The following is a 20,091-nucleotide window of genomic DNA, read 5'->3' as shown; positions in this document are numbered from 1 at the left end:
TATCGACGAGGAAAGCGATACATGCCGTTAATGCGCCGATTACCACGACGGCCAGCCAGCCTGAACTGGCGTCGAGGAGTGTGAGCAGTTTGTAGCGCAGACCAGGGTGGGAGTGGAGGGCGCGGTAGCGGTATGAGTCTTTGACCTGGGTGCGTGTTAGCACATACACATACTTATAGAGCATAGTTGATGAGAGATGTCAGTACCAAGTCGTGTAGCCAGTCGATGGTAGTGTAATCATTGTACGGTAATCGTTCTCCGACTGGACTTTCTGCTAAATGCTGTTCTTCTTTCGTTACGGTGGACGCGATGATTGAGGATGCTTCTTCGTCTTGTTCATGTTGAAGATGGGATAGTCGGGCTTGGTGGAGGAGAGGAGTACGTTCGTGTCCGTTTTCTTCCTCAGAAGCCATGGCTGTAGATTTGAATGAGGTATCAAGGAGAGTAAATAGAAGACAGCATGATGCAGATAACTGAGGTACATATTGAAAGCTCCCAGGTGGCTTGTCCAATGACGCAGACAAGCATATCCTGAACGCACGCTTATCTGCCGCGGAAATAGATCTACTCGCAAAGCCTGGGGTAAACGTTGTGGGATGGGATGATTGCTGGGCTTGGCTGGGGGTGGTAGAGATAAGGAAAGCACGCTAGATGATTGGTGCGCAATGTCACTTCCTGTGCAACTACACCAACTCTCAATACTTGCGATTGCATTAGAATAAACCACAGTCGCAGAAGAAGCATTGCAGTACTCTGAGAAACTACATGGACATGTCTCTGTTACAGGAATCTTACCATTTCCAACCTTGAACCCACCGCCTTGAACCAGAACACCAGGTGACGTCCAATATCCAGACTGAACATACACGGTATCATGGAGGCCCAAATCATGACTGACAAAGGAAATCGATGCGGCTCTGAGTAGAGAGGTGATGGAGAAGCAGGCGTTACAAGCGATTGCCGCTAGACGTATTATGCGGATGCCGCAGCGTTCTTCTGAGCAGCGTAGGCGTCTGTGTATTTCTATAGATATGTTAGAGCCTGTATCAACGTCGTGTTTGTTATGCATACCTTCTTCTCAGCAGCGCCCAAAGACTTCCACTCCTGGGAGATGAGTTTCATAGCCTCGAGAGGGGAAATGTTCTTGAAGTCTCCGGAGGCAAACCTTTCTTTGACAAAGGCGGCATAGGCGGGTATCACTTTGTTCACATGACGCTCATCGACAAGCTTGGCAGTATGAGCAGGAGCCTTCTTCTTTTCACTCGTATAGATCCTCCGTAACTGGGCACGTGCGTTGTTCGCAATGCGGATCTGGTCGGGAGTGTAGGCCTTGAGCCATGCGTCGTACTCGGCTCTTCTAGCGACAGTCCTCTCGCTTGCGAGGTGGTTGTAGTGCTTCAGATAGTCAGTATAGTGTGATGCACGGTGAGGCGGACAGGGCTTACCTCAAGCTCAGCGGGGGTCAACTTCTGGAACTCGGCCGTAGCAGCCGGAAGTTGCCCAGTCTTTTGGCCCGGAACACCAGCCAGCTTTTCAGCTAAGAAGACATGGAGAGCAGACAATGACCTGCGGCTCACGGGTTCCTTGAGTGCCTTGGCGCGTAGCTCTCGGAGCTTGACCTTTTGTTGTTCTTCGGGCGTCAAGACCTTCTTGACGCGCTTCTTGGGCGCGGGCTTCTTCGCGGCAGGCTTCTTTGCCTTCTTCTTGGGCGCCGCCTTTTTTGCTGCGGGCTTCTTCTTGGGAGCCGCCTTCTTTGCTGTTGTGGCCGTCTTCTTGGGCGCAGGCTTCTTAGCGGCGGCTGTCTTGACCGCCTTCTTCACCGTCGCCGTGGGCTTGGTGGCGCGCGTAGTTGTAGCATACGACCGGCGGTTCTGGAGGGCAGAGGCAAAGGCGCGTGAGAGGGCGCGCGCATGCGGGAGCTGGGCGGCATTGCGGGCGAGGAGGGCGCGGCCGAGGGTGCGGGCGAGCTGCGGCATGTCGTGTGGGGAGGCCCTGGGAGCGTCGGCTGCCAAGCGGCAGAGTGCGCCGGCCAGCATCGTGAGAATTCGGGGGCGTGTCGTCGGGGCGCGTGGTGGAGGAATTGACGAGCGGCGGCGCAGCTCTGGGCGGGCAATTGACGGGGTGTTTAGGCGTTGGAGCGTCGGCGGTGTAACGAGAGGTTGGGAGCTAGAGAGACTAGCAGGAACGTCATCTAAGGAGGGCGTAGTCAGGCACGCTCTGCATCGCATCCTCTACCCCACCATCGCGAAGTCACTGTGCCATCACCGTCGCCAATGTCAATGCGCCAGGGGCCACATATCTTTTTTCAAGCTACGACCGGGTCTCATGTATATACAGTCTATTGCGCAAACATGCACGCTCAACACATCGCATCTATATCAACTACTTGCTTATATCACCTTGTAACTGTTGTCATGTTAGCGAATGATCTGCATGGTCACGGGGAAGCTCATACCTCCACGGGTGGTCCTCGTCGCCGTACTGGATGGACTCCATCCAGTCCTTCATCTGCTGTGCAATTGGGCCGGCTTCGACGTGGTCTTCGAGCCCGCAGTCAACAAGCTGTCCCTTCCAGCTGATCTTGCGTACCGGGGCGACAATGGCAGCAGTGCCTGCACCGAAGATCTCCATCATGCGTCCCTCGTTGGCAGCGTCGGCCACCTCCTTCATGGTGAACTTGCGCTCCGATACGGTCCAGCCCTTGGGCACCAGACGTTCCCGCGCAAGCTCGAGGATTGAGTCTCGCGTTACTCCCTCAAGAATAGTTCCGTCAAGAGGCGCAGTGAGCAGTTCTGGCTTTCCGGTCTCCTTGTTCTTGATAGCTGCGAACAGGTTCATGGTGCCGACCTCGGTGATGAACTCTTCCTCGCCAAACAGCCACAGGTTCTGGTGGAATCCGCGGCTTGCAGCCTGCATCTGCGGGACGATGCAAGGTGCGTAGTTGGCACCAAGCTTCTTGTCTCCCACACCTCCAGGCCACGCGCGCACAGCATAGTCTGTAGCCTCGAGCGAGATGGCCTTGAATCCGGTTGGGTAGTATGGGCCGACGGGGGAAGCGATCACGTAGAGTAGTGCAGACGCGGGAGGGCCGACGCCGAGGGTGCGCTGAGTGCCGATCATCGTTGGGCGAAGGTAGAGGGAGTAGCCTCGCGCACTGGTGTGGTCAGAGTGTGTTGTAGCCAACAGAGGATTCAGACTGAACGTACTCGGGAACGAAACGCTCATCCTCCTTCACAAACTTGCCAATGAGCTCGATCAAAGCATCGGGGTCGAAAGTGGGCAACGCAATTCGCGCCGATGACTTGTTCAACCTGGCCATGTTCTTGTCCGGCCTGAACAGCCTGATGTTTCCGTTCTTGTCCTTGTAGGCCTTCATGCCCTCGAAGCACTCGAACGCATAGTGGAAGACGCACGTCGCGGGGTCGAGACTGAGGTTCTGGTAGGGGGTAATGCGTGCTGGCAGCCATCCTTCTGTTGCTGTCCATTCGAGCGACAGCATGTGATCTTGAGTATGTGTTAGATGTGAAATTTGGTGCCATTGGAGCTGTTACCAGAGAAGTTGCGGCCAAAGACAAGTTCTTCATGCGGCAGCAGGTCTTTTGGCGTCGTCGTCTTGGTTATGGAGAGCTTGGTCGGGTCGATATCCTGTATCTTCTCGCCAACAGACTTGTCAGCGTGAATGCTGTAGGGTCGCTGGGTCCGACATCGCAGCGACGCGCTGAGCGGTGCTACAGGCGAACGGAAGGCGCCACGGGACAGGCAAGAGAGCAATCGTGAAGACCGCTGCGGAAGCATTATGAGGGATGCAGTGCAAGCGGAGAGGGTGGGGCGGGAGGAGAGATGGTGCAGGTGGTGGATTCCAGAGTAATAATTATTTTGGGCTACAAGACCGGAGCTGACCGCAGCCTGGAGATATCGGACCTCGCGACACAGTCGCGACAGTCACCTCCGATCGCGCACTGCACCAGCCACCGAACAGGCAATCGTAGGGCGCGAACGACATCTGAATCATCGTCAGCGCGGATATCTGAGGTTATTCGCGTGCTTGGTATCTTGGCCGTTGCTGCATCCACACTGCCCATGTGTGCTGCGTGCGCTCACGTCATGCAAGGCGGGAGACTAGAGGCGGCCCTGGCATCCATGGATCCTTCTCCACAGCTCGCGTGGGGGGACTAACACTTGGCTTTGTCTATCAATTGACTTTTGGGTCTCCGGCATCGTACCGACGAGTCTAGACATTGCGCGACTCCCTGGTGATTCTCCCAAGAATTTCTGCGGAAAGAGCGACCCGAATGTCTTGATGCTCTCGGCAGTTCCAGCTGTCTGTCTCAGATCTCACGCGCATACCAACACCGCCCACGTCAACATCACAGTCCATGACGCCCTCGCTCGACTCCCACAGTATCGCTGCGCGCGCGAATAGACCACCAGCACCATGTTTTCCAACGCCCTAAAGTCCTTCACTTCCAACATCTCGAGCAACTACACCCTCAGCCCCCAGCCCACGTCGTATTCAGGGCCATGGAAGATATACGACGCGAAGAAGAAGTCGACGGGGAAGGCGGCATCTGTCTTTGTGTTCGAGAAGAAGTCGTTGGAACCACCAGCTGGCGCAGGCTTCGGTGGACGCTCAGCGGCTTCAGGACTCAAACGGGCGCATGAGGAGGTCGTGGAGAGACTCAAGAAAGAGGCCAGTTCCTTAGCTCGGTTACGGCACCCAAGCGTATTGGAGTTGGCTGAGCCAGTCGAGGAAACCCGTGGCGGCGGCCTCATGTTCGCGACAGAGCCCGTCACCGCATCGCTCGCTGGCCTGCTGCAAGAAAAAGACGAGCAGGAGAAGGCAGGCGGTGTTGGTGGACGCCGCAGCCGATACGTTATCGAAGAAGCCGATGGCCAGAAGCGAAGACGCGAGCTCGAAATCGACGAGCTCGAGATACAGAAAGGGCTGTTACAAATCGCAAAGGGCTTGGAGTTTCTGCACGAGAGTGCTGGACTGGTGCATGCGAATTTGACCCCAGACGCCATCTTCATCAACGCTAAAGTAGGTAGCCACAATGCTACTCAATCTTTACCAACACTTTGCTGATCACCGTGACAGTCTGATTGGAAAATCTCAGGTCTTGGTTTCTCAACACCTCCAGAGAACTCGACGAAGCCCACCTCCGTTACGCCCATCTCGCTCTCAGAAGTCCTCAACTACGACGCTCGCCTGCCACGACACGTTCAACTGAACATAGACTACTCTTCGCCCGACTTCGTCATGGACAACAACATAACTCCTGCGGCAGACATGTTCAGTCTGGGCATGCTCATAATTGCACTGTACAACTCGCCGCACAAGAGTCCGTTGGACTTCAATGGTAGTTCCTCCTCCTACAAGCGGGCGTTTTCTTCGTCTTCTTCTGTTCCAAGCAAGACGAACAACTTCATGTCTTCGCAACCGTTACCGCGAGATGTCGTCAACGGCGTTCTAGATCGCTTGATAACACGGCGGCCGGCGTCGCGCATGGATGCACGAGAGTTTCAACAAGCACAGTACTTCGACAACATCCTAGTGTCCACAATACGCTTCCTTGACGGACTTCCTGGGAAGACACCCAATGAGAAGTCACAGTTCATGCGTGGTCTGCCGCGTATCTTGAACCAGTTTCCCAAGTCGGTACTTGACAAGAAGATACTGCCTGCTCTACTCGAAGAGATGAAGGATCGGGAGCTTCTCACTCTGATACTTCAAAACGTCTTCAAGATCATTACTATGCTTCCATCTGGCAAGCGAGCATTTACCGAGAAGGTGATACCCAAGCTGCGCGAGACTTTCTTGAGTGCCCCGGCTGCGAACCCGAAAGCCCCAGCTCAGGAGAGGGACAGCCTGAAAGAAGCTGGCCTCATGGTGCTCCTTGAAAACATGCAGATCGCTGCTGACAACTCGAGCGGCAAGGAGTTCAAAGACGATATTCTTCCCATTATTAACCATGCGCTCGAATCGCCTACTCATTCGCTAGTCGATGCAGCTCTGCGTACGCTGCCCATCGTTTTGCCGATACTAGACTTTTCAACTGTCAAGAACGAGCTGTTCCCTGTGATTGCCAGCATCTTTGCAAAGACCAGCAGTATGGGTATCAAGATTCGCGGGCTAGAGGCTTTCAAGACACTCTGTGGTGGAGGAAACGATCAGCAAGACGACTTTCAAAGTGATGGCCTTACTGGAGTGGTAGCAGCACCCAAGGCGAAGAGCTCGAATGTCTCAATTCTCGACAAGTATACCATTCAAGAGAAGATTGTACCGCTATTGCGTGCCATCAAGACGAAGGAGCCTGCCGTTATGGTATGTCAATACAAACGAACAGGCCCTAAACAACATGCTAACACATTGACAGATGGCAGCACTCGACGTCTTCAAGGCTATCAGCCACCAAGTTGACAGTGACTTCCTCGCTATGGATGTACTCCCCATCTTATGGTCATTCAGTTTAGGACCGCTGCTCAATCTGCAGCAATTCCAAGCGTATATGAACCTCATCAAGACGACGTCCGCTCGTGTCGAAAACGAACAAACGCGCAAACTGCAAGAGCTCGGCGCGAACGGGTCCACAGCAACTACACGCAACGAGTTCATGTCTTTTGGCGGACCATCGGCGACTAACGGCTTCGATACTAGCAATGGCAATGGAGACACGGATTTCGAAGCGCTTGTACGAGGAGGACAACAAGGGTCATCGGGTGGCACAGACATGCTAGGTGGAGACCCATGGGCAAACGCCTCCGCATCAGCTGCATCCTCCACCATCCTCCCCTCGCGCCCATCCACCAACCGAACCAGATCCAACAACGCATCTCCAGCTCCGACCTTCTCGTGGTCCACGCCTCCCGTCTCACCACCACCAAACACCAATCTCGGCGCCCCGAAACCACAGGGCAGGGCCATCACTCCAGACAACACATTAAACACGCTCAACTCCTCGTTTCCCGCTCTTAGCGCGGCAAACCCAGGCATCGGAAGCTCTTCCTTCGCTCAACCACAACAACAGGCAATCCGACCGGCTATGAGCATGCACAACATGGTATCCCCTACAACCACAACACCCTCCTACACAAACCCCACACAGAGCGGAGGCATCGACTGGAGCAAAGCAAGCGGCGGCACCACAATGTCATCCTCAAATACCTGGGGCAACAACGCAAACACAACGAATTCGCTATCGAGTTTCCCTTCTATAGCTCCACCGCCCGCACAGTCACGCACGCAATCTCCTTACTCGTCGTTTAGCATTGCACCCCCACCGGCTAAGCCAGCGGGTACGGGGTCTTTTAGTATTGCGCCGCCGCCGATGGGGGGTCGGACGGCGAGTGCAGGAGGTGGGATGGGCATGGGGATGAATAGTATGGCGAGTTTGAGGGCGCAGACGCAGAGTCAACAACAGCAGCAGCAGCAGCAGCAGCAGCAGAATCAGCAGAATCAGCAACAGATGAACTGGGGGAGTGGAGGGGATAGTTTGATCTGAGAGGATTGTAGATGTGCACGTGGATGTACGGAGGGGAAGAGTGGTCTTTTGTGGCGTATTAGCGGGCGTCTGATTTCTGGGGCGTGGTAGATCATGCGAGAGATGGTACAAGTGATACAAAGTATCCACTAGAACGTATTGAACAGACGGATATCAGGCCGCTGTACACCTCCAACTGCCATGTACGAGACACACTCAGAAAAACATGCCCATTTTCGCGTGACGCCCGGTTTCTTAGTCTGAGACCGCGTGGTGGCTACTCATACTCTAGACACGACAGCCCTTTCTCCACGTATCTAGCCCATGCCCTACCCACGACTACGCCTGGACGGCTCCAACGACTATCTCAAGAACCACGTGCCAGTGGCGTTTCAACGGCGTTACGCGTCATCATCGCTTGGCTAATAGGGTACTACGGAATGAGCCGTCGACGGTTCTTTGATTAAGCGCTTGGGTTACTTCGGGGCAGATATTAGTTTTTGACGGGTGAATATGCTGCAGAGGAGTTGTGTTGCGAGAATCACCGAGCTATCTTTGTCCTTGGACGATACGACGCAACCTTGGAAGCGTTCTCGGGTTTGTCGTTGGATCTGTGTCCCGTTATGGGCGCTCCCGCAAGAACGAGCGACTGCGAATACGACTGTGTTGTGAATAGACAGAGTTGGTTGCTCGCACCCGTGGAGCGAGCTTTCGTTAGTTTGTCGATTGAGTATTCGTTTGCTATATGGACTCGAGCACCTCTTGGGGAAGTGATACACGGATCAATTTTCATAGTTTCACAGAATCTGGGGTCTCTATCACGTCGCTCCCTCATCTCTCCCGAGCGCAGCCTTCCGGTCTGTACCTGTAGTGTACGTGACTGTGAACGCGCACGAGACAGGGCTCCCTCTACAACCGCCAAGTTGAGATCAGCAATGCGCATAAGCCATGCAGCGCCCAGGACAACAATATGGACGATCACGCAATCTTGCGTGCGCTTTCGCTTTCGCTACATAATCGTAAGGCCAGCCGTCTGGCAAATTCTGCGTCAAGATGTACGATGCTGCAGGGCGTTGTTTCGAAGTACGATAGTCGGGTGCGTCCACGGCTGTCTAGATAGCGGATCCGTACCCTGCAGGTCAACTACCCCTACAACGTGGCCGACACTGTGGTCCTTGCCGTTTCCCTCGCGATATTGAGTTAAATCCGATTAGACGGCTTGAACTTCCGAGAGAGGCCCAGATTTTGCACGCGACACGGCGTTTGTGTGGCCAGTCGAGATAAGCAAAATCGGAAGGATCAGATGCTGGGTGCTGTGCATTGGCGAGGCTTGGAGGTGGTATTTCGCCCGCGTTATGGCGTAAGCTAAGCAAGCCAAGCCAGGCTTACCGGTGGTGGGATTGAGCTTAGCAATGGAGCTTAGCGGGCGCCACAGTGATGTCAAGCCTGGGAACCTGACTTTTGAGCCAGTACAACGGTGTGCCGATATGAAGAGGGTGTGACAGATACGCAGGAATGCGGCATCGCAACAGCGCCACCGGTCTGGCTATCTCGAGGATTTGACGATTGACGTAATGAGTCTTCGACAAACGACCTGGTGCATGGCCAGACTCTCCACGTGCGCGACAGTGAAATGGCAGATCTGTGCCGTTGAAGCGGTAGCGATGCGTCGGACGTCACGCTCGCCCGGTACTAATCGACTAATGCGATTAAAGCACACGAAGCGGCACTCGCGGCGCCAGGGCAGAGGATTTCACTGAGATTTCATAGCGTGAGGGCGGGAAAAGATGAGAGCGCAGCGGTCATAGCGCGGCGAACGGCTGGTGTTTGTGCGAGTCTTCATAGGCGCGCTCAAACTCGGTAGGCGCCACCAGGCAAAAGCAGTCCCCACTCTTGCGCCTTCCCTGTTCGCCTTCACCGAACTCTCCTCTGCCCCCGCAAGTTTTGGACTAGCCATCCCAGCACCCTAGCTTACGCTCCTCCACTGCTCAACTCCCTGCACCCGCTATCACCTTGCCCCCGCGCATATTTAACGATCTTCCTGCCGCCTCTCCATCGTTTACCCAACCCAGTCCGACACTCCCCTGCCCGGATTTTGAACACGCAATTAATGCTCCAAGAAGCGGCTAACCGTCGTTCTTCCTACTACACTCCTTACAAGAGGTGTATCCGTTGCGTAAAATGGCGTTGAAGTCTCTCTTCGGCGGCAAGGCCTCGCCCGCCGACAACAACAGCCAAAGCAGCAATGAAAAGGTCGCCTTCGAGAAAGAGAAGGGTTACGACGCCGAAGCCCAAGGAGGAATCCTACCTACATCCACCGACGCCGACTCTGACGCTAGCATCACCATCGGCAGGCAGATCGAATTGGAAGCCAACAATGCCATCAAGTACCGTACTTGCAGCTGGCCCAAGACCGCGGCTCTGTTGTTCTCCGAGTACATTTGCCTGGCTATCATGTCTTTCCCCTGGTCCTACTCGATCCTCGGTCTCGTTCCAGGCTTGATCTTGACTTTCGTCATTGCCGGTCTCGTCCTGTACACGTCCCTGACCACCTGGTATGCGCACTCAACCTCCCATCCGCAAACGCCATACTTACACGATCTAGGGAATTCTGCATGCGCCATCCCCAGATTCGGGACGTCTGTGATATTGGTCAGATGCTCTTCTGGAACAAGAAATGGGCCTTTTACGCCACAGCAGTCATGTTTGTCCTGAACAGTAAGCGACCATCCCTGTCAACATGCAGCAACCAGTACTAACTTTTCCCTAGATGTCTTCATCATGGGTCTGCACTGCCTTGTCGGAGCCAAATGGTGGAACACTATCACTGGACACGGTACCTGCACTATCGCCTTCGCTGCGATCACTGCCATTATCTCGTTTGCGGCTTCGCTTCCGCGAACTTTCAGCACCCTCGCTACGCTGGCGACTGCCTCTGCAGGATTCACTTTCATCTCCGTCATCCTCGCGGCAGCGTTCTCCGGTGTTGACGGAAAGCCCGCAGGCTATGACCCCGCTGATCCTCTCAAGGTCTACGCTATACCCCCAGCTGGAACCACTTTCGTCATGGGCATGAGTGCTTTCATGAACATTAGCTATACCTTCATTGGCCAAATCACCCTCCCCAGTTTCATCGCCGAGATGAAGGAACCCAAGGACTTTCCCAAGGCGCTCTGGGCCGTCACCATCTGCGAGGTTCTCGTCTTCAGTCTCGTTGGAGGTGTTGTGTACGGTTACACCGGTACCAACTACATGACTTCCCCGGCGTTCGGCTCCATTTCCAACGAGGTTTACAAGAAGGTATCCTTTACCTTTATGGTGCCTACAATCATCTTCCTCGGTGTTTTGTATGCCTCCGTAACAGCTCGCTTTGTTCTGTTCCGCATCTACGGTTCTCAGTCCCGACACAGGACTGGTCACACCATGGCCGGATGGCTCACGTGGATCGCAATCCTCGCTGTGCTCTGGGTTTTCGCCTTCATCATCGCCGAGGTCATTCCGTTCTTCTCCGACCTGCTCTCGCTTATGAGCTCGCTGTTCGACTCGTTCTTCGGATTCATCTTCTGGGGCGTAGCGTACTTCCGTCTCCGCAGAGAGGCTCACGGACCAAACTTCTGGAAGGTCCGCGGTTGGAAGGGATATGCCGGGTTCTTCTTCAATGTCGCACTTTGCCTCATCGGCCTGTTGTTCCTGACTGCGGGCACATACGCAACTGTCCAGTCTATTATTGACGGCTACAAGGCCGATGGTTTTGGTGGACCTTTCACGTGCTCCGACAACGGTTTGTAGACGTTGAGGCCATCGGAGGTTGTTGGTCACTACGCCACCGCGTAGGATTCAGAAGGATTGTAGCTGTGATGGATAACAGCGAATTTGCTGGGCCTGTTGAACCTGGTCGGAAATACACGGTTAATTAGGGCGTTCTTTGAATTTCTCATCATTAAGAGACATGGTATACCCCGCAGTAAAGGCTGCAGAACACGAACGCATCATGATAGAGATCAGAGCTGTGTCATGAATAAAAACTAAAATAACACAATCGTACACGAACACATTGCCGTTAGCCGAGAATGCGTGAGGCGCTCTTTCCGCGATTGCTGAACATGCGGATTAGCGAGACGTCATAGCTCCACATGTTCATCTGCCGGGCAAGCTGTCAACACCTAGGCATCCCCCCACAGCTTTCGCATGTTGGAACTCACGCTCCTACATTGACTGCTGTCGCAATTTGATGCTTTGTAGCTTACCGGAACTCTCTCACGACAATGACCTCGTATATTGACTTCAGCAAGCCCAGCTTGTGGGGTAAGTGCCAACATCCAGATCCCCGCAGCCGCGGATGCGACAGCTAACATGTGGCAGTGTCTGCGGCGAGCATTGTGTTCAACCCTACGTTTTGGAAGTAAGTATAACCACTCGTCCTCATTTACATATACTAACGGAGCTTTAGCATCGCTGCGCAGCAAGGTACACAACGTCGTCATTGCTTTTTACGGCTGTAGCCGAGCCTCGGGAGGCTTCTGGGCGTCGTAGAGCAGAAGATGGAATCAAAGAAGACTAACAAAGTCCAGAATATCACAACAAAGTCATCACGAAGCTCTTCGGTGGTAACCCTCGCCTTGGATGCTATGCGCTCGCCGTGACCATCTTCTCGCTGGGTATCTTCCGAGACTACCTGTACGTATAAGGCTCCCACTATTATCAGACACGGAGCTCTACTGGTGCAAATCGATATACTGACTGCTTGTCCACAGCTACAATGAAGCTCTCGCCGATCAACCCACGCACCCAACCCTCCTAGCCCCCGCCATCAAGTACTCCGCGATCCCCCTCTTCGCCATGGGAAACACCCTCGTCCTGACCTCTATGTGGGCACTCGGTGTCACCGGAACCTACCTTGGAGACTACTTCGGCATCCTCATGGACGAGCCCGTGACAACCTTCCCCTTCAACGTCTCCAGTTCGCCCATGTACCACGGCTCAGCCATGTCCTTCTTGGCCACAGCGATCTGGTACGGAAAGCCAGCCGGTATATTCCTTACCGCGATCGTCCACACTGCATACTCGATTGCGTGCAGATGGGAGGACCCATTCACGGGCATGATCTACCAGAAGCGCGAGGAAGAGAGGGCCAAGGGAAAGAAGGGCTTGTAGATGATGAGTGTCTACAATGGCCCACCCGATACAACAGGATGGTGTGCGATGAATGTGCTCTCCGCATGGCTTCGCCGAAGCACATGAGAGCGCATTCTGTCTCTATCCGTACACGCGTGGATAGCAGAGGAGAAGAAGGTGAGGCAGCTCGTCTTTTCAACAAGACAGTGGAGCAGAGGGTATTCAACTGCCAATGGGCGGAGAGGTATACGTAGCAGCATACAAAAGTACAGTTGATTTGACATGACATGATAGCCCAAAGCGACAACACCCCAAGCGACTTTTACTTTCATCTTCTACTAGTAGGTACAGTATCTCGTGCAATCAGCTCGCGTCTCAGTTCTTATTTCCGGTCTAATTGGTTGTCTATTCATTCGATTCCATCTCATCTGCAATCCGATCCACACAGGCTGTCGCCTCGAGCACGTGGCGGCACGGCTCTCCCTTGCAGTTCGGGTAATACACCATATAGTGAACAGCGAGTTCATCACCATAACGATATCTAGATCAATGAATTAAACTTCTCAATTCTTTGAGTGTGCACTCTAATATGTGCAAAGTAGCCAGCCTGGTATACAACACCTCTTATAACCACCTCTTTCCTTATTTGTCCAAGACAAGCAATCCACCAAACGCCATGCTTCCCAATCCATTACGTGGTATTAAAAGAAAGAAAAATCAAACCTCCTGCGCGGTACCAACTCTCGAGTGCATAGAACTCGGCGGGTTCCCAGCATGCGGCGCGCCATTACGATTCAGCACACCCAACTCACTCTCATCCACACTATGCCCGTTCGCAGTACCCTGGGCATCCGCGCGTCTCCTGAGCGCAGTCTCACTGCCTCCATTCCTGCTCCAGCCCTCCGTTCCAACGTAGCTGCCCCTACCGACACCAATTCCCCAGGCGCGATCGTAGCTCCTCGGTCCCCATGCCCATCCCGCACCCCGTGTAATGGGCAAATGATACCAGCGGAACGAAAACCAAGCACACGTCACACCAATCAGCGTACCAAACAACATATCAAACCCGAAATGGCGGAAATCGGTAAAGCGGGTGCTTGTTATGTAGATGGCGGCGCAGATGGGGACCAAGATGAGGACTAAGGTGTAAACGGGTGGAGCGGCGTTTTGGTAGCGGATGGGTACTACGGCGTCGTCGTTGTAGGAGGTTGGGGAGGAGAGGGACGAGTCTTGTTTGTGGATGGGGAGGGTGGCTTGTTTCTTGAGGTTGGAGGGGGAGATGGCGGAGGTGTGGGCGGGGTTTGTGGAGAAGGGGCGGTGGGGGAGGAAGGGGATTGCGACGGAGAATTTGGAGGCGAGGAAGAGGGTTAGGTAGAGGAGGCCGGCCCAGGAGACTGGTGGTGGGTTAGTGGGTGGCTTGCAGAGGATGGGGGGAGAGGGCTTACAGCTGGAGTGACCGCTGGGGAAGGACTTGAAGCCGTCTTTGAGAATGTCGTTGTCGGTGTTCCGGCAGATTCCTGAGGTGACGAGTACCCAAGCTGGATTGAATTCCTCATCAACAACAGGGTTGACAGCGAAGTCCCGGATGCGTCTCAGGTCTGGGTCACATCTTGACAGAAGATCAGGTCGCGGCTTTCCGAAGAGGTTCTTCATGCCCTGTGTGATGAGGAACGCAGTCGCGAGCGAGAGCGCAAGGCCCATCCAACCGGTGTTCCATTCCCAGAGCTTCCTCCTCCAGATGAGCGACTTGGGTGTGCCGCGTTCGGCGGTTGGTCCAGGGACCCAAACAAGGCACACGATCATGACGATGGCGGCGGGCGCAATGAGAGAGACTACCACGAGGAGCCATGTCGGTATCATTTCGCTGGTCTGGTACGGGTACGATATCGAGAGGTCGACGGGCGAGAAGGGCCGTCGGAAGGGCTCGACATATTCCCAGCCGCCGGCGATGGCTGCAATGGCGATGATGACGATCCAGTCGAAGACGTAGGAGAGGACGAGGCGAACCGACGGCACGCCGACGCCCTTGATGGTCCTCATGTTTGCGAGAGTGGGTGTCTAATGACGACAGACGGAGAAGAGAAGAATGCAAGTCAAGTCCAGACAATAGATCAAAGGGACAAGCGCATTAAGGCGGCTAGAGAAGGCCAAGACAAAGGCGACAGTCTAGCGTTGGGTGACGCTGTGCGACGGTATTACAAAGATACGGTATACGGTATGCTGCGGTCGGTGTTGACGTGTATGGCGCCTACCGAATAGAAGAAGAAAGAACAACTAGGACGTGTAAAGATTACGAGGCAGGCACGGCAGCGGAGGGCAAAAGGGTGAAGGGGCACGCGAGCATGGCCAAGGCCCAGGCTGACGGTTTGAGGCTGTGTGTGATGGGCGCTGGGCGTTGGTCTTGATCGTCCGGATGTCTCAGCTGGCGCCCAGAGCGCCCCATACAGTGACATTTCCTTATTGCGTCGGCCTGACTTCGGTGTCCGAGGCTTGCACCAGCTGTTCATCCACGCGGTCCGCAGCATGTTCACATAAACATTAAAGATGTGCGGAGGTGGTAATTAGATAGAGTTTGGCATGTATTACGCAGATGCACGATGATGAAAGTTAAGATGTTAGCCGATCTGGGGGCCGGGATGGCAGCTAGGCGCGCGATGGGGAGCGCCACAGGGAAGTCTCCGCATCTCCGCCCACCACGTCATTTTTAGATTTGCAGCCAGAATTGCGCGTACTCGAATGCGCAGCCCTCACGATCGCCCAACACGCCCAGAATACCGAGAGGATTCCGACACAGACGCCCGGCACTTCCGACCAGCCTCACGCGCAGCCCACCATGGCGCTTCCCGCACCAACCATCGATCTCCTCCTCAACCTCATCGACACGCGCCCGCAGTCCATTCTCTCCTCGCTCGAGCAGCACCCACACTTGGCCTCTGCCCGCGATGCACACGGCTACTCGCTAGTCCACGCCGCAGCCTCCTACAACCAACTCGCCGTGCTGCGCGACCTGGTCCAAAAATACAATGCCGACGTCAACATCACCGACGAGGACGGCGAGACACCCCTCTTCGCGACCGAAAAGACCGAAGTAGCGAAGTGCCTCGTTGAAGAACTAGGCGCAGACACAAAGATACAAAACCAAGAGGGCCAGACAGCAGAGGACAAGATTGGCGAAGAGGAGGGCGAGACACACGAAGTGTACCAGTACCTCAGGAGTCTACGCACCGGCGACGAGCCAGCTGCACCGGGTGTCATTGAGACTGAGGGTGTTCACCCGCCGCCCCCACTACCCGATGGTGTCAAGGTCAATGTAGGCACCATGGAAGAAGATGCTGTCGATGCGCCGGATCCCGAGATACGGAGGCGCATTGAGGAGCTCGCGGCGCGGGAAGACTACGATTCTGAAGAGGTGCAGGCGCAGTTGAGGGAGCTGGTGCAGGATGTTGTTGGGGGCATGGGTGCTGATGGTGACAGGAGTGTCAGGCGGAGGGTGGATTGAAGAGACAGGAGATAATGTGCAGTGGGTGCACATGTGGTTGACTCGTCACCCGCGCAACACCACACATAACATCGTCGAACACGAGATAGGTCACTCCGCGCCGATTCTCGCCAGACTTGCCCTGGAACCAGTTCAGCACCCACGCTGTGTGTACACGCTTGCAGCACGGTATGCTTGAAGTTGCCTTGCTCTTTCAGAGCCTGGCATAACCCAACGGTGGTATACTTTCAGCATATGCAGAGGGCAATTGAATACCCAAACTGCCTCCCATAGATGATCTACAAAATGTACATCTCATGGTCCCCACATTGCACCGTCCCAATCTGCATCTTCTCTTCTTTCCCTCCGTCACTTGATCACTATTCAAAATCTCGATCCTCAAATCTCGATTGCAAGAATATCCACTTACCCAATGCAGCAACTTCCATTCCACCGTTGATTGCGGCAGAATCAGGATTTTGTAAGCCTACTCGGAGTATGTCTCTTTTCATACAGCGGTTCGGTCAAATGCACCGACCTTGGTACACCCATCCGGTCCGTCTGCGTTAGGCAACCTCGCTCTTATGCGTGGATTCCAGCCGGCGACATCGGCGATCTCTGGATTGAGGACAATGGGTGCGATCTGAAGCATCTGTGAGAGATCGGAGGAAGGCACTGCTTACACATACTCGCGTAATCCGACGTGCGAGCGTGAAAGGGCCGTTCACGACGGTAATAGTCTTATCCACACGCAAAACCACACCATCGGGTACAAGCATAACCCATCCGCAACACCAAGCGCACCGAGGACAACGTCATAACGGCCCCATCTGTTACTCCAAGAGGCAACAAAACGCAAAAACCATGGATTCCAGTCGCTCTTCTTCGGACTTATTATTCTCACCAAGACGCACTGATGCCCCTTGACCATTTGCCATTTCCGCTTTATTCCCACAAAAACCCGCGTCTGTGCCGCCTTTTGTTTGGACCGGGGAACACGGCCATGCTCGGCAAGGCATCGGCATTCCCATAATTTTCGCAGCAAAGTGGGGCGTCTGCTCTTACCCGAACACCCTACCCTATCCTCCTCTCGGATCGCTCCCTTGGTTTCAACGTTGGCTTGGCGTCTTCGCCACAATCGTTCCCTTTGTTGCCACTTCACCTCCACGGTCTCCACCTGCCACCCTTTTCGGTCAAATCTGCTATAAGGCTGCCTGCATGGGGAAGGAAAGGCCAAAAAGTGTTGATTCTAGTCGGTCAATTGCGGTGCTTCTCGGGGGCATTAAGTGAATCCTTCGGTGAGTTAAGGTGATGGGTGGATGGAGAGAGGGGTTTGGGGGGCGAATGGGCGCGAGACGTGTGGGTTTGCGTGAAGAGATTTGTCGAGGATGGGAGAGGCAAAGGTAAAGTATCTGCTTTCTTTTCTTCTTTTCTTTGGGTGGGATTGGGATGTTGGTTCATCGGTAATGTCTGCATATGCGTATGCGGCTTGACCCTTCTCTTCCCGTCCAGAACTGCTCTCTTCGCCTTCCTGTACCACGTCTTTGCACCGAAGACCTGCGACTCCCGGTTCAAACGGCTATCATAGCGGGCCCTTTCCGATATGCACTATGCATTACCCTGTTCGGAGTGTCTCGCGTACATCTCTGTGTCAGAGCCCCGTTTCCTCCATGCCAAACTCGGTTCGCCATATCATCCATCATCATCAGTACCGAATTCTCAGATTCCCATCCCGAATTCCCCCAAAGAGGTAACTTCTGATACCCCACCGTAGAACACAGTCGCACTTCACACTTTTTGTCGCATTCCTTCGCACTTCCTCGCACTTTTTATCGCACTCCTTCGCACTTCTTCCGAGGTTCGCACTTTCTCCCTAATCTAGCACTACCCCTGCCTCCGCGGAAGCAAACCTCATACGATATTTGGTTGTTGTATTGGAACACCGCGCTACTCCTATGTTCTAGATCTGTTTTGCTACCATGTTGGGAAAGAGAAGAAGAGTGTTGATTGTAGCCAAGACTGCGGGCCGTGACGGGTATGCAAGGGGATGGTTCTGCATTAGGGGGTCGTTGGTACAGAAGGTTAGTGTGCTAAAGCACGAGAAGTACGTGTTGTCTCAATATGGGGAGCACCCTATTCGGAGGAGGAAAGGCGAGATTTTTCTTCTAACCGAGACGTCTACATCACCTCCGTATTTTACAAACTCAGGTCCTCAGAGCAATGTAGACTTCAGAGCACCTGTTCGTTTTGTTTCCCAGTATAAGGTACAAGTTCCCCCTGGTCTAACAACTCCTCACCTCCATGGAAGCGATACCTTGTCCGATATGTAATCGTCCTATCGGAACACTCTGTCATCGTCGCTGAGCTTCTCCTCCGGAACCTCGATATCCTCAGTCTCCAATGTGAAGACTACCACCTCATACTTTGCCGGGCATGCTTGGTTGTCCTCAGCTACTAGCGCCTTACAACGCTGTTTGCGGTGACTGAGCCCAAAACGCTGGTTGATCTCTTCCAGGAAGCCCTCCAAGCTATAGCTACGAAACGATTCGATCTCAATCGCTGTAAGCGCGCCCAAAGGTCGACCTTCAGTCCACCGCACGTACGCAAGCCCTAGTGTTGGTTCGCGCGCTTCAGCATCCGAGTCGTCTGATGAAGGCGCCGGATTACGTGCAGTAGTCGCCTTTGGGTTCGTCTTTGGTGATCTCGTGGATTTCGATCTCGTGAGTGCTGTTGCCCGCTCCCATTTCGCAAACAGGATGTAGTGGTAAGCTGTCCGGAATACGGTTTCCACGTCTTCTCTTCCCCAATAGTAGAAACACCCCTTGCGGTCACCAGTGTTCTCCACGACAATTCTGTGTAACAACCACGAATACCAGTCCGTCTTGTTGTGGTATCTCGGAAAATGCGTCTGCCCAAGGGATCCTATGCGGCCGCGCCACTCATCGTCCCGGATGCGTGCATAGAGATCGTCAAAGTTGGGAACGCTATTATCAGGCTTGTAGAGATCTGTCTTCAGAAACTTGCTGACGAAGACTTCCCACCACGGTTTGACGAGCGATGAGTCTCGCCACTTGTCAAAAGCGGCGTCAGTGTAGGAGTATCCGAGAGAGGCGGCGATCTGGCCTCTGTCTTCATACGGCTTGGGCGCGGAGCGCTTTCGCTGTTTCAAGGCACGGGTGGAGGGGCCTCGCGCCATTGTAGCTAGTCGTAGCTATGAGTATATCGGGAGGAAAGAGTCTGGCTACTGTCTGAGTTGGGCGCGGCGCCTTGTAACGTGTGAGTATGAAATTACCTGGGTCCCTGCCGAAGCGAACGAAGACCCGCGCACTCACCTTCAGCCATCCACGTCAACCTAGGAAAATACTAGACACCCTGGAGGCTACATTGACGCTAGCTTACCTACTTTGAAGGGTTCCAAGGTTTCATATTAATGTAGTCTGCAAACCTGTTTATTTCTATGCTTGTGTGAGGTGCGTTCGAGGGCTACAAAAGCGTCAAGTGAACTATCTGAACTAGGTGATATTCAGCATACTAATGGACTTTGAATCCAAGGGTTTCTACATTGTACGTTCGGAGAGCGCTCGTGGTGAAATCCGATACCCACTAATATTGGTGACTTAGACGGTACTGCTACCATTCCAGCTTTGAGAGACGTTGTTATTCTCGAACAGCTTACTATCAACTTATCAAATGCGGGGTATCGTGTGCGCACATGAGATGCAGTTACCTTCGTGCGCAGTGGACCCAATTCTGTCTAGCGCTAGCGCAGCCGCGGGTGGCGATCTCTTTAGTCAGCCACTTGAGCAGCCCTACGAGTCTTGCGCATTCACGCCAATCTTCAATCACCATACGACCTTCCGCCCCGCGCATCGCGGCTACCTATACGAAACCCACACGATTACACGGGACTATCCTCGACATCCGCTGTGATTTCACACTGTATACGCGACGACCGTCCTCGTAACCGCATTACCCTCTACGCCAAATCACCGTCGACACCGCCACAACCACAACCAC

At 54.0% G+C, this 20,091-nt stretch overlaps 8 protein-coding genes across 8 annotated transcripts; 4 read left to right on the top strand and 4 right to left on the bottom strand.

Moving 5' to 3' along the window:
• Window positions 1–972: 972 nt before the first annotated feature.
• J4E88_003313 (uncharacterized protein) lies at window positions 973–2,036 on the bottom strand (the record flags this gene model as incomplete). The annotated part of the gene is made up of 3 exons (XM_049396966.1): window positions 973–1,023; window positions 1,072–1,395; window positions 1,446–2,036. 3 exons carry the CDS (start codon window positions 2,034–2,036, stop codon window positions 973–975), a joined length of 966 nt encoding a protein of 321 aa, XP_049257308.1.
• A 354-nt stretch (window positions 2,037–2,390) lies between these two features.
• On the bottom strand, window positions 2,391–3,795 carry BAT2 (branched-chain-amino-acid transaminase bat2; the record flags this gene model as incomplete). The annotated part of the gene is made up of 4 exons (XM_049396965.1): window positions 2,391–2,406; window positions 2,456–3,154; window positions 3,207–3,504; window positions 3,552–3,795. The coding sequence occupies 4 exons, from the start codon at window positions 3,793–3,795 to the stop codon at window positions 2,391–2,393; spliced, it is 1,257 nt and encodes a 418-aa protein (XP_049257307.1).
• Window positions 3,796–4,435: 640 nt separating this feature from the next.
• J4E88_003311 (uncharacterized protein) lies at window positions 4,436–7,502 on the top strand (the record flags this gene model as incomplete). The annotated part of the gene is made up of 3 exons (XM_049396964.1): window positions 4,436–5,041; window positions 5,099–6,325; window positions 6,378–7,502. 3 exons carry the CDS (start codon window positions 4,436–4,438, stop codon window positions 7,500–7,502), a joined length of 2,958 nt encoding a protein of 985 aa, XP_049257306.1.
• Window positions 7,503–9,662: 2,160 nt separating this feature from the next.
• J4E88_003310 (uncharacterized protein) lies at window positions 9,663–11,270 on the top strand (the record flags this gene model as incomplete). Its single annotated transcript, XM_049396963.1, has 3 exons — window positions 9,663–10,036; window positions 10,087–10,199; window positions 10,252–11,270. 3 exons carry the CDS (start codon window positions 9,663–9,665, stop codon window positions 11,268–11,270), a joined length of 1,506 nt encoding a protein of 501 aa, XP_049257305.1.
• A 476-nt stretch (window positions 11,271–11,746) lies between these two features.
• On the top strand, window positions 11,747–12,635 carry J4E88_003309 (uncharacterized protein; the record flags this gene model as incomplete). Its single annotated transcript, XM_049396962.1, has 3 exons — window positions 11,747–11,786; window positions 12,053–12,158; window positions 12,236–12,635. The coding sequence occupies 3 exons, from the start codon at window positions 11,747–11,749 to the stop codon at window positions 12,633–12,635; spliced, it is 546 nt and encodes a 181-aa protein (XP_049257304.1).
• A 678-nt stretch (window positions 12,636–13,313) lies between these two features.
• On the bottom strand, window positions 13,314–14,636 carry J4E88_003308 (uncharacterized protein; the record flags this gene model as incomplete). Its single annotated transcript, XM_049396961.1, has 2 exons — window positions 13,314–13,990; window positions 14,042–14,636. The coding sequence occupies 2 exons, from the start codon at window positions 14,634–14,636 to the stop codon at window positions 13,314–13,316; spliced, it is 1,272 nt and encodes a 423-aa protein (XP_049257303.1).
• Window positions 14,637–15,429: 793 nt separating this feature from the next.
• J4E88_003307 (uncharacterized protein) lies at window positions 15,430–16,095 on the top strand (the record flags this gene model as incomplete). Its single annotated transcript, XM_049396960.1, has 1 exon — window positions 15,430–16,095. The coding sequence occupies one exon, from the start codon at window positions 15,430–15,432 to the stop codon at window positions 16,093–16,095; it is 666 nt and encodes a 221-aa protein (XP_049257302.1).
• A 2,314-nt stretch (window positions 16,096–18,409) lies between these two features.
• On the bottom strand, window positions 18,410–19,270 carry J4E88_003306 (uncharacterized protein; the record flags this gene model as incomplete). The annotated part of the gene is made up of 1 exon (XM_049396959.1): window positions 18,410–19,270. One exon carries the CDS (start codon window positions 19,268–19,270, stop codon window positions 18,410–18,412), a length of 861 nt encoding a protein of 286 aa, XP_049257301.1.
• Window positions 19,271–20,091: the final 821 nt, after the last annotated feature.

The sequence above is a fragment of the Alternaria novae-zelandiae genome, assembly GCF_023758075.1.
Source record: "Alternaria novae-zelandiae strain BMP 2774 chromosome Unknown scaffold_5, whole genome shotgun sequence".
Lineage (NCBI taxonomy): Eukaryota > Fungi > Ascomycota > Dothideomycetes > Pleosporales > Pleosporaceae > Alternaria > Alternaria novae-zelandiae.
Note: the sequence above shows the minus strand (reverse complement) of the source record. Positions and strands in the feature narration are given on the sequence as shown.